This window comes from Poecile atricapillus, chromosome 1 (genome assembly GCF_030490865.1).
Source record: "Poecile atricapillus isolate bPoeAtr1 chromosome 1, bPoeAtr1.hap1, whole genome shotgun sequence".
Lineage (NCBI taxonomy): Eukaryota > Metazoa > Chordata > Aves > Passeriformes > Paridae > Poecile > Poecile atricapillus.
In genome coordinates, this window is record NC_081249.1 from 124,293,138 (window position 1) to 124,306,649 (window position 13,512).

Sequence of the window (13,512 nt, forward strand, 5' to 3'; positions counted from 1 at the left end):
TCTTGTGGACTTGGGAGGTCTGGGAAGTCTGGGTCTTATGGGGAGCAGACTTTCTTGACCAACGGCTAGGAGTCGATCCTCAGGTTCTGAATCTCTGATGGTCTCTGCCATGGGACAAACTATGGGACATCAACAACCTGGAAAGGAATTACTGTTTCCATGGAAAGACCCTGATATTTGTATTTTCTACACGAACAATTTTTTGTTTTTGTTTTTGCTGCCTCTACTGTTGTTTGGGTTTCAAGGTTCCCTTTGAAATTATTGTAGAGAACAGTTACATGTGTTCTGCCTTGTTAAAAGTTTTCGATTTAGCAACCCTCATCAGCATTTTAAAACGTGCTGACATAAAGGGCTGGGAATTTTTCATATCGGTTACAGTAAGTATTTAGGTCAAAGATTAATCATTCAGTATAGTTCTGCTTTTTCTTTACCACACTGATTATGAAGAAGACACACCAAAAGGTTAAAGACCTTTTGTACTGTTGCAGTCCAGATAAGTGATCTTCCGTGCAGTTTTGGAACAGCTGAACTACAAAAAGGAAGAAACAGACAAAAACCAAAGTTATTTCAGTCTTACTTCGTCATTCTAAAATTCTTTCCTCCCTCTCCTAATCTGTAAGACCTTGTGAAGGAGCTCATAGTTTTGTTTGGTGTTACAAAGGTGTTTATTTCATTTTCACAGCTAGAAATCCTACTAAACATGAGGAGTTTGACTAAAGGACCATTGCCACGGTGAGGGTATTAGGCACAAAATGTTAAGACCCAACAATAAGCATGCAATTTTAAAATGTCAGAAACCCAGTGATTTATTAGTTTTTGTGGTAGGAAATGCTTAGCAGTTCAAGGTAAGCATTTTCCATGGTAAGAATTTGTTTAATGTTCTCAGTATTTTAAAGCCAAAGTCTATAGTCCATGAGAGCTACAGAATAACTAATAACTAGTTTCTGCTTCTGCCTTGTAAATGTGAGTGAATCCTCTTACAGCCTTCTTCAAGTGAGCTAAGTCTGATTACAGTATCTGATGTTGGCATGGCTTTGTAGAGGCAGGTAAGTACAGCACAATAACAGAGGGAGCAGAAACTGGAGCTAGAACTTTGTCTAAACATCTCATTGAGTTTTACCAAATTCAGTTGCAAACCACAGCCAAACACAACCCAATTTGAATTTGATCATTGCTAATGGAGACACAACTTCACTGACCCCCAGCATTCTCCTCAGGCCCTGTGTTACAGAACACCATCTAATAACCCTGTCACATGCTGCTGCAGGAGATGTGCCTGTGCCCTGTTAAAAGTTAATGCTATCTCATGTATTAACTGGGGACTTTCTAAATGTAAACCACAGTTTAAAGAGGAAGCTTTACACTGTTACACTTGTGTTCACAGCACCCTGAAAATAACCTGGGGACACCAGACATCTAAAAGTTTGCTGAATCACAAATTGAACGTTATATAAGAAAATCACACTGTTGCAAAAATAAAATTACTGACACCATTCTGAACTGTAAAGCAGGTAAAGCAATTTTTTAATTAGTCTTGGCATTGGCAAGGCATCACATGGAGCCAGAGAGTGAGGCAGCAGGGGTTTCTTAGCTGAAAGAAAACTGGGACCAAAGGCATAACTCTTTAAAAGCATAAAATAGTTGCAAAACATAAGGGAGTAAAGTATCCTACATGTCCATTGCCAGCAGGGAAAAAAGTGATAGGTTTATACCAGGGAATGGCTAAGTCAGGTTAGAGTAGGGAATGCCTTTGAACTGTAAAGAACAGTGAGGCACTGAACAAGAGCATTAGAGGAAATGTTAGGAATCTGTCACTGGAAATCTTTGAGAACAGGTTAGACAAACATCTGTCAGGAATAACGTAGTTACAGCAGACATGACTGCTGTATGATACTAAAGGAGTTGGCCCATCCCTTGAACTCTACTCCTGCTCTGTGTTCATTGGAACCTCTGGGAAAAATAAAAAAAAATTAAAAATTAATAAATAAATATTTGCTAAGACTTCCTGAAGGTTTTCTGAGTTATAGCTGTGAGGATCATCTGTGTTTTGAAGCAATCCATGGGAATCACTGTTAGTTGGAATGTCACAAAAGGCAGCATGAGTGGCACTGGCTGCCACTTCTGTACCTATGGTCTCACAAGAATTCCCATTTACAGTAGTGTATCTCCAAATCTCTTAAAAAATAAGTTTCATATTACCTTTTTGTTATGGGAACTACTTTTGCATTGGAACTCTAAGGAAAAGAAACAAGTAAAACTCTTCCATCGAGACAAGTAGGACAGTAGGGAATGCGTGCCCTTTCAGTCCCAAAAAAAAAGAAAAATCTTGTTTGGCATATTGTGATAAAATAGAAGACTTGTTTTATTTACCAGATGAATAGTCAACATGAATAATTATCTGTTTATCAGTAAAACAGGAAAAAATAGCAAAAGAAGAACCTCTTTCTAAGTGTTTACTGACTTAGCAGTCTAACAGCCTTATCTCCCTTCCTCAGCCGTGCTTTCTGAATCAGCAGTAGTGAAATTTTTCAGCAAGTCCTACATGAAAGCGAGTGGAAAGGGTGATTAGGGATTTCCGGTCCATGACCTCGCCCTGGAGTGGGACAATCAGCACATTGCCTCTGACATTCTTACTATGAAGCAGTGCAGTGACAGCTGAAGCTGCTGTCCAGAAGTCATCTCATCATCTGACAGCATCCAATACCTTAACTTTCTTTAGCACAGGAGGCAAACTACCTTGAATTTCCTACTTTTCCGAGTTTTTCCAAGTTGGTGGCAATGGCAAATTATCTTGGAGTTACCTCAGCAGTGTCTTTCATCTGGGTTATGACATTCCTGGCTCAAAATTACTTTGTAACAGGTATGTAAAGTTCCACTTTTTAAAGTCTTGGAAAAAGTAGCCGGATTTACAAACAAAAATGTGGGGAAGGAGTGTGTGTAAATGCGTTTCTGGCAGAGGAAACCACAGGGCTGTGAGAATACAGTGCAACAAAAACTGGCATATAGGGAAACTTTCATTGTTGTTCTAATTCAATTGCTGAAAGTTCTGAAGCCTTTTCATCTAAATGGCACAGAACTGCTTATTTTAAAAATCTGGTGTCACATTTAGGGTTAAGCTCAGATCTATTGAAATGTAGCTTTATTTTGTATTATTTTAAATACCAGAGCAAACAGTTTCGTACAATCTTCAGAGAGCACAACATGAGACCATGAGTTCTCTTTCAAATTCCATTATCAACTTGACAGAATCCCTCCTAACTGCAGTAGCTGCTGGGATATCTGCAGATGCTCAGTGCACACCAGAAGCCTCCAGATGCTTCACTATTTTCAAGGAGTTAGTGCTTGTTCTATTTGTCTTAAAGAACATATACAGTTATTGCAGACAACTGATTTCCTCAGTTCATACTGGAGGTCTTCTGGACTGAGTGAATTATATGCTCAAGTCCTACTGAAATTCCACAGGATTGAAGTACCTAACAGCAAAACCAACACTGTACAATTTCCACTGGGGAAAAGGAGAGCTTGAGGAAGTGCCCTTCCATGGGACACCTCATGCACCCTCATGGCTCCAAGAGCTCCAGTTAAGCTCAGGTCTGATCTCCAGCTGTGTCTTGGAGCTGTTTTGTGGCATGTCCTGTCCCCTCCTGTAGTGATTTGCTGACTAGGCTCCACATATGGACTCTGGATTTAGGCTGTAGGTAATTTTGTCTCCAGGATAGATTTCAGGCATGTGTAGCACCATCTCCTGCTGTACCCAAATGGACTTTCTGGGTGTTTAACTAGTTGTGTTGCTCTTTGGGGCTGGCAGTGAAACCTGCCACCATCCCCACTGTGGGACTGTGCCCTGGCTGGTGAGGGAACAGTCCTGCCTGTCACCCTCTGCTCTGGGCCCCTTTCCTTGTGGAACAGCCTCATGCTTGCTGCTCCCTGACACCAGCAGCCAAAGGGAACTAATAAATCAGAGTGAAGGTCAGACACAAGGCAAAGAGAAAAACAACAGCTCCCACTGCCCCCTCTCCCCCCCACAAAAAAAGGAAAATGATAACTAATACACAAGGCCAACATCCACAGCTTACAAAAATTGAACCATTTTTTTCCTGTTCTGTGTCAGCTTTGTCTTGCTGTCAGATTCTTCTGTCTAGATCTTCCCACTTATTGCAGTAAACCAAATTTTTAACCCACGATCAAAATAGTGAGCAGAATATGCCAGTACTAGGTTACCTAAACAGAGCAGAGCTTAAAGTACAGCTAAGTGCAGCTTGTGGACCAAAAAGGATAATATACTTCTAAAGGATTAGTCTGCCTCCTGTACAAACTCAGTCATCTTTAGAACAGAGTTCAGAGGTGAGTTAAGAAGTGACAGAGACTAGAAGAGGCTACTATTCTCTTTTTGGATTCCTTCCTCAGTGTGAAATTCCTAAGTTTTACAAAATTTATCATTTACATCACTGATTTGTTTTAAAAGGCCTAGCAAATTTTAAGACACAACTTTGGTCCATATCCTAGAGACACTATTCTTATCATTCGCACCTTCAGTTTCTGGCACTGAATTTCTATATTGTGCTTTGTATCTGTCATGCAATACACATGTGAAAATATTTGTTCTGTAATTGAATGACTAATGAGTGTAACAGCTCATAAGTACCTAGATAATTTTTCTAAGATTTCATTAAATTCCTTTCAGTCAGCTGCTCAGCTTTATCTGAAATTTGTAAAGTTGGTCATTGAGAAGCTTCCTTTCTCAACATTACTTTTGTTAAAAGTTGAATTGGCTCAGATCTGAAGATAGGGAAATAATAGACTAAATAAGGCAGCCTTGAAGTCCTTGATAACAGGGCACACACCTTCATTGAGCAACAGGGCTTCTCTGCATCCCCCTGCAATGTGTTTGGCCTTGACTTATGTTCATGTCAGGGCTGGATGTAGCCACAGTTTGTCTGTGGGGATTGCTGAAAGGTTCAATGGCTTTCCCTCTCTGCTGAGATAAAACCACCTGATTCAAAAATCTCTTCCAAATATTTAAACTAAAGGTGAGGACAGCAGAGATGCATCATTTTCCAAAAGCCATTTCCAGCCCCACCACATCCAGTGGGAGCAGGAGCTAAAAGCCTGTCTGGTTTCTTAGCCCTCCACACAAGCTTGGTCACCTTTTTTCCCCTTCCCATCACAAGAGTGGCTTGGCTGCCAATTCTATCTTTTCATTTGTAAAATTCAGTTTAACTTGTCTTGTTAAGAAGTCATGGGGTGGATTTGGAGGCATCACTTCATCCTGCCTTGAGAGTTTATGGACTGCCTGTATTCTGAAGCACAGATCTTATGAAATATTCCTTAGTGTACACACCTAGTGAATAGTCTGACAAACATATTGAGCAAGGAAGTAACACCTGTGGCTGGTGGTTATCTGACATATCTGCAACGAAATGCTAAAATGTTTCATTTGGCAGGGCAATTACTGCATGTAACTCCAAAAGAATCTTTTTTTTTTTTCCCAGTAAAAATATGGAGGCAAAATTCTCCTTATTTGTGCCAAATCCTGAATTTTCTCCTATGCCCTTAACACAGATGAGAAAGAAGAGCAGGTGTAACCTGAGCTGTGCACTTGCTGGTGCAGGTGTCACAAAGACTGTGCCAGCTTTGGCTGTTTAAAAAGCTGGATGAACTGCCTGGAAAAGTGTTAAATTCACCTGGCCTATCTTTTCCTGCTTCCTGCCTAACACAGTAAATGGAACGCTTGACAGTGGCTGGGGGATGGAAGCATCATGACAAGCTAGGAAGAAAAAGAAAAAAAGAGTTTGGGAGCAATAAGGAACATCAGAAATTATAAAACCTTTTCATTTTCTTGTTGCTGTATTAATTCCATGAGAAATTATGTGTAATTCCTTTGCTGGTATATAGTTTACCATCTTGATAAGAAGTAATGTCTCAGTGCAACAGCTAGCTTTAATTTATTTTAAGAAAGAAAAGAAAGAAAAAAGGCTCTATATGCATTTAGTCTAATGACAGTCAAACGTCTTGAAACCCCAGACTACTGAGTTAAAAAATACACTCTATTTTTAAAATACGTCTTTTATGCTATAAATCAGTTTTCTGCTATCCTCAAGCTAGAAACTTTAAAAAAAGTTCAATTCAGTTGATCTTAAATTCTTCATGAGGAGTAAATGTTAATATTCAAATACTAACCATGACTATTTTATGGCTTAATTACAGGTTCCATTAATTCACCCTGCAGGATCAAGGGTATAGGAATTTATCTTGATCAGAAAGCGAATTTCTCAGAAGCAAGTAATGGATGTAATCGATTCAATCTACAGCTGGCAAGTAAAAAACAAGTTGAAGAGGCTCTGAAACATGGCTTTGAAACATGCAAGTAAGTGCCACCAGTTTGTGGCTCATCACCTTTAGCCTTCACAGCTAAAGGCTGGTGATAAATCTTTTACTAAAAGCACTGATGTTTTTTATTGTAGCTATGGATGGGTGAAAGACGGATTTGCTGTTATTCCTCGGATAACGTCCAACCAGAAGTGTGGTCAGGGAAAAACTGGAATAGCACAATGGAATGCTGGCAAGGATAAAAAATTTCATCTCTACTGCTTCAATTCCTCAGGTATGTAAGCATGACAACTACATTTTCTATGTGTTTTGGCTTATATTAATTTTTTTATAATCCGCATGAAAAAATTATAAAAGCGAGTAGTTTCCTATGATCTGTTGACCCTTTTCTCCCAGTCTTAAACATTGTCAAGCTGTTCTTAGCTCAGAAGCTTCCAAGAAGTGAAAAAGGTGAATTCAGTTAATGCCAATTAATAATTTGGTGCTGCCATGAAAGCTCTTGAGGAAGAGTTGCTTTTACCATTCCATTATGTTGACACAGCGCTCATAATAGGTTTTGGTTATTTGGGTATGATAAGAGAGGGATTGAATCTTTAATCAGGGTGTCTGCATGTGGTGTGTCTGTTCTTGCAAAAAGGCCAAGAGTGGGGTACTTCAGGAAAACTGGATTTTTTTTTTTCTAAAGGGAAGTGTATCCATTAAGCCAAATTAAATTATAAGCCAAAATGACCAAGAGACCATAAAACTAATTAGATTCCCAATCTATAATCAGTAAAATCCAACAGCTCTTTTTAATTTGCATCCTCCTAGATGTGAAAAGACCTGCCCTTCCCCTCACTGGGCTATTTACAGATTGAAGATGCAACAGTAGAACTCAGGCCTTGATATAAGTTAGATCTCAGCACAACAGATCAGTATTTTTTCTTAATGGCTTCTGTGGTATTAACTAAAAATAAGTAACTAGAGATGTTGTGTTCCTACTTGTGACCCACATCTATTGTTATTACATAACAATAGATCCCAATAATTTGACCAAATAAAGGATCACTTCATTATTTATAATCAGTTCCTTGATTTTGCCAATGAGTTTTAGACAACAAAAACAAGAGGATATGTGAAAAATCCTAAAAGTTTTGAGGAACACTGTGTGAAAAAGGGTTGGAAAGCAGGAGAGAGATGGAGATGCAGGATATTCCCATACAAAGATGTAAAGACCTGAGACCCTGGTGACTGTGAGCATTGGAGGTTCCAAAGAGGATAAAGCTGTAGAGAGAAGGCCTGTGTGACATTGTGTTTCACTGCATGAAATGTGTGTTATTCTGCATCAAAACTGTTGGGTAGATTGGGAAATGCTAAAGAGGCAGCAAGTAACTCAAAATTATTTTCTTTGTTTTGCTTTAATTAAAAAAAATCCCCAAACATATATACTGTTAGAGTGTGTGAAGAAAGTTAAGCTTGCTCAATGGTTAGAAAACCATATAATGTAAATTTCACATTGGGTGATTCTGCAGTCCTTTATCTTAATTTCCAAACTGTTGCCTGTTCTAAGCATTTCTTTCCATTCCATTCCAAACTATTTGTCAGAAGCTCACTTTGTCAATTTTCTTGTGCCAAAAACTTGCCAAAAACTCTTGAAAAGCCAGAGTGGAAAAAGTGTCAAGCCCCTGCCCTTTGGCATTTTATTCTGTAAAGGTGACTGCGTCATCAGACTTCCCACGAGGATTCACTTGGAAAACAGTACCTACATCGTTTCCCTTTTATCTATGTTGTAATCTGGTTGTTACTGCAGTGAAATTTTTATAGCTTTACAGAATTTCACTAGCAAAGTTGAATTTTCACATTTTCACAGGAGCCTGATCCAGAACTCAGCTTTTCCAATTCCTTATAAAACTTCACTTGCTCCTACGTTTTTATACAGACAACATCCATTTCTGTTAAATGATGTAATTTCTGGAAATTACTTATTTTTCCTCAAACCTGAAATTTTTTACTTCCTATCCTCTCCTCCCCACTTAAAATCAAATCCCTTTATTATCTCACACTGGTCTCCGATTTATTTGAAACCTTTATGGGCTACATTTTTCTTTTACAGGAAATCGAATTAATTTTCCAAGTATCAACAGTATATGCATATATTTTGTACATGTATATAATATAATTTAAATATTTTTGAATATTGAATCTGCAGCTAAGCTTCTTGCTCTGTGGGAGGTTATACTGTTGAGTTTTATGTGTAGTATTACTCTAAGTAGTTTTCATGAGGAATATAGTCATTGGTATGGAATAATAAAATGAGTACCATGCTTGCTCAAAGGAGTGTGCAACTATGCAAGTAATAATAAAAGCTGTATAATCTACGTTTGAATTAGTAATTTCAAATGCAAAATTTCAAATGTAATTTCAGATACATAATCTATATTTGAAATAGGAATGCCTGGTTTGGGTGAAGCTTTTATGAACAAAAAAATAATAATTTCCAGAAGGGAAAGACTGAGGAACAATTTCAATAAATGTGTGTGCAGTAAGTACAAAACTGGCATCCAATACAACCTGTATATATTTCTTTTCTCTGCTGCAGATGTCCAGATTAATTCATGTCAACCAGACCCAGCTACAACCACATTTCCTTCATCAACTGCATCAAGGGACTTAACTGAATATTCAGCCTCTGATTTGACTGAGAACATCACAGCAGTGCCCACTGTAACTGTGACTGAGTCAGAACAATTCCTGAAGAAGAGATTTCGCGTCGTATGCGTGACTGAAACCATCCTACCAACAGAGGGGCCCACCACACCGGTGCCAGAGGAGCACTCACTCACTGACTCTCCCAGGCACACTCCCCACCTGGCTTTTAAGAATGATGCTGTTGTTTTTGGAGGTAAAGGTTATTTAATGAAAAGAGTGAATTATGTAGAAGTCAGTAGTCAAACTGTTCACCGCTAGTTTTGTTTGCTGCTCCACCATCCATTTTGATATAGCTGAACCTGGAGGAAGAATAGGAGTGTTATGGTTTTTCAGAACAAATCTTATAGGGCAGAGGATTTTAAAGTAGTTTTTAATAACAGCTAAAATCTGATTTTATTAAATTTTAATATGAAATGGTGTAAGTTCATTCTTGTTAATGTGATTTGGGGTAAAGAAATTTCTGAAAATAATCTTGGCAAACACTCTCAGTGTAATGGAAAACTCGCTAGGCTCTTAACACCAAAAGAAGCCAAGAAAGTTTTAAGGAGAATTGTTCTCGAGATGTGAAGTGTGAGTAAGCAATCCTAATACACAATATTAGGATTAATTAGGAGAAACAGTCTAAATATGAGGAAAAGCATGCTAACTGTAAGGATAGTTAATCACAAGAATGTGTTCTCTAAGCAGGTTATGAAAGCCCTCCAATGAGCAGATTAGACAAATATCTGTCAGGGATGGCCTAAATAACAGTTTTAGTCTATCCTGAAAGAAATGAGCAGGAGTAACTCTAACTCACCTTTTGATTTTCCTAATATTCTTCATGTACTCTTATACTAGGCTGGTTTTAGAAGAATCCAGATTTTTGCTCTTAAGTCTTCAGAACATCAGCTTTAAGTACATAAATAAAAACTCTATGTTTGTATCACTTTTATCCCTAGGTATCCCCACTGCACTTCTTGTACTGGCAATCATCTTCTTCATTATTTCAGTTGTTCTAGCAGTCTGTTATATCAAAAAGTAAGTTGCTGGTTTTTTTTTTCCCTCTCTTGGACTGAATTAACTCCTAGAGTGCAATCACTGAATATTTAAAATATATACTAAAGAGCAGAGAAGTAATGATGATAACATGACAGTGTTGCACAAATTTATGCAGATAAGTTTATTGTTGCTCTTGCCACCACCTGTTTTAGAAAAGGAATACAAAAAAAAAATTGCTATTTTTAATTGGTCAACCATGCCTAGTGTGAAACATTTCCAAGTGTGTCAAAATAGCAGCCCTGAAATATGCATTTGTTCATACATAAACCTGTTTATGCAGTTTTATTCTTCTTTCTTCCTATGTCAAATTCAAGGTGAAAGTTTTTATCATTGCACTATGATTTTGTTCAGAAAAAAGTAATTGTTGAACTTATTTGTCAAACTTAAAGACCTTCAATACAGTGCATCATTAAATGCTACTAAAAATTGTGTAGTTCTCATGCCCTAGCCCAGACAGCTTTATCCTTGTGCACCACAAATCCTGAATATACATTGTCTGTTTTTTAGAAAAATACCAAAATATTTCTTTAGAAAGCACACTGCTGGAAAAAATAAAATTATCTAGCATGCCACTATCCTCTGACAGACTTGGGCTTGAGTATGGTAATTTAATTCTAGATGTTTGAGTGATACTACCAAACTATGTCAGTATTTCTGCTTTACTATCTTTTTTTCTTTTTAAAGGTACAAGAAAACCTTACCATTTTTAAACAAGAATCAGCAAAAAGAAACAGTTGTCACTACTGCTCTCAAAGAGACAAAATCAAATGACCAAACACCTGAAAAGGAAACACAGAATAATGGAAATCAGGTAGAAGAGTGTAAAACTAAGCCTGAGGCCACAGTAAAATGTTTAGAAGCAGAAGTTTAAAGGAAAGAACGTCCAGTTCTTGGTGGAAGTATAAAATGAAGCACACAGAACTTAGCAGTGCTTTCATACATAAGTGATTGTAAATACTCATATTTCCTCTATCTTTTACATATGAAACCTTGTTTTTTTTAATAATTACATCTTTGGCAACAAATATTCTTGCAGAAGAACATGGTATCTTATTTACTTGAAATAAATTCTCCAAATCCATATTACCGCTCGGTTTTCATCTTTAATAAAGAAGCAATTAGGAATATGCTATTAACAACAATCACTACATTAGCTCTTTGCATGGAATTCAGATAAATATATAACAAAAATATATTTTTATATCTGGCTGGAGGATGTCTGCTAGCCTAATGCCTAAAATAAAATGCTGACACTGTAATTCTTCCTCATGTAGATTAGCTTATTTCCATTCAGTATTGCATGCTGCTTTTAAAAATGTCTGTTTACAAACAGGAGAAACAGTTCTGTTTACAAGGGAGTAAAAACTCAAAGGATTAACCCACTGTCATTTAAATGCCCAAAGAAGGGTACAAAGATGCTGATGTTTTTATATATATATATTTACAGCAATGAATAACTTACTTGCCTTCATTGTTTACATAATTTACCGTTTTATTTATTGAAACAATTATCATTCTTCCACATCAGATATTTGACAGAGGGGGATAAAAAACCCTTGAACAAGAGTTATACTGGAGATCTTTTGTGTGTATTTAAGTGTGGCTTTCATAATAAAGGTCTCAGGTGGTATGGGATGTCTACAGCACTCCATAAAAAAATAAACTATGCTGGATATGTTTGTCTGGACAATTTATTCTCATGAAAACTGTCTCATGGTAAAAAGAACTCATATAACCTTAATGTTACGGAAGAAATTAGTTGTTATTAAATAACAACACTAGCAGTTTATCAAATATTTTCCTGAATAAAGAATTCAGATAACTTATCTTTATGTGTGAAGGACATTGTTATGCTAAAGGAAGATTTTTTTTTTCATCAGGCAGTTTGCAAAACATAGTGTAAGATAATAATAATAATTTTTAAAAAAGCAATAGAACTGCTCACCTATACTGTGTTTCCAACAGTATAGGATACTGGGTTATGAACTTTGATATTTTCCATTCACATAAAATTTAAAATTGCGTTTATACATTCCACTAGTAGTGATTTATAGTGAATTTCTAACATCATACTTAGAGATTCCCTGGGTTGTTTTTTGTTTTCTCTTTTTGCCTTTTTTTTTTTTTTTGATAGTTCAGAAATATTTTATGCCTCCAAGCGATTCAGTACAGTTATTATATATATATATTATGTAAGATATAATTATAATATTGTTTCTGTTTTAGAGCTAAATAAGGGTGAGTTTTTTCCCTTAAAGTGTTTACTTGCTAAAAAAATTGATCCTGTTTTAATAAGATATTGCCTTAACCTCTAAGTGTCTTATTTTTTCATGTGCTTTAAAAACTCAGTTTTCATCCTGACCTTCCCACTGATACCTGAGCAATGCACATGGCTTGATCTGCCCCTCCATTCCACTACACAATTTATGCCAACACCACAAGGGCTAACGGAGCTGTTACACTGCTGTGTATGGAACAAAGGCAGCTCTAAGTACTCATCAACAAGTACTGTATTTGATATTGTCTCTATGCAGTTAGCACAACTCGGTCACATTGGAATTGGAAAGTACAAAACATTTCTGCTCATTGTTTAATGGAATTGCAAGGGATGCACTACTGCAACGCAAACAGGAAACATTTATTAAATATCTAGACCAAGAGTGTCAAACATCAAACCATTAACCAGAGGTAGCAGAAACTTAAGAGAAATTCTTCATTATGTTTCTGATTTTTCTCAAGTGTGGTGCTTTACTTTTTAATGAGACCTTCTCAACAGTTCTGAAGCTCCTTGATGTGCCAGAGCTGCTCAAGCACCTTGGACAAATAATTAATCCCTCCAAGCAGGAGAGCACAGTCTGTACTTGTCACTTGATGGTAACACCACTGAAATTCCCACACTGAGGCCACAGATGTTTGCTGACCTTAGGCAAAAGGGGTGCTTGGCCTGCAGGAAATACAGCAAGGTTTCCAGTCCAGCACAATCCCTGTCTGGAATATAGGGATGCCTTTGTCGTGGGAAGTACGTGTGTCCGTGTGTGAACAGAAGCAGGCAGGAAGAGGAAGTACTACTCCTTTTCTCCTCTTTAAATTAAGGAGAAAAAAAAAAAAAGTAGAATTAAATATTGTGGCATCAGGATGTGGATGACCCAGAGGATGTCCTAGGATGACTGTTTCTCAATGGCTTGCTGTCCTTTATGGGTGTTGGGTTTTTTTGTGAAAAGGTCAGTGAGCACTGACCTTTGCCACTCACATCCACCACCCACATCCTCCCTGCAGACCAGGATTTGCACCAGCAGCTGTGGCCTGGGATGATCCCACTGAGCCAAGCACTCAGACTCCATTAAGCATCATTTAAATCACTATTTAATAGAGCTCACGGTTAAGAGTGAAGGCACTGTGAGCCCCGGGCAGTGCAGCACTGAGGGTGCATCTACTGAGGGTGCAGCAAGGTGAAAA

At 37.5% G+C, this 13,512-nt stretch overlaps 1 protein-coding gene across 1 annotated transcript; it reads left to right on the forward strand.

Moving 5' to 3' along the window:
* Nucleotides 1-2,588: 2,588 nt before the first annotated feature.
* LYVE1 (lymphatic vessel endothelial hyaluronan receptor 1) lies at nucleotides 2,589-12,216 on the forward strand. The gene is made up of 6 exons (XM_058854032.1): nucleotides 2,589-2,860; nucleotides 6,208-6,367; nucleotides 6,465-6,604; nucleotides 8,909-9,211; nucleotides 9,957-10,035; nucleotides 10,741-12,216. Exons 1-6 carry the CDS (start codon nucleotides 2,779-2,781, stop codon nucleotides 10,925-10,927), a joined length of 951 nt encoding a protein of 316 aa, XP_058710015.1. The 5' UTR covers nucleotides 2,589-2,778; the 3' UTR covers nucleotides 10,928-12,216.
* The last annotated feature ends 1,296 nt before the right edge of the window (nucleotides 12,217-13,512 follow it).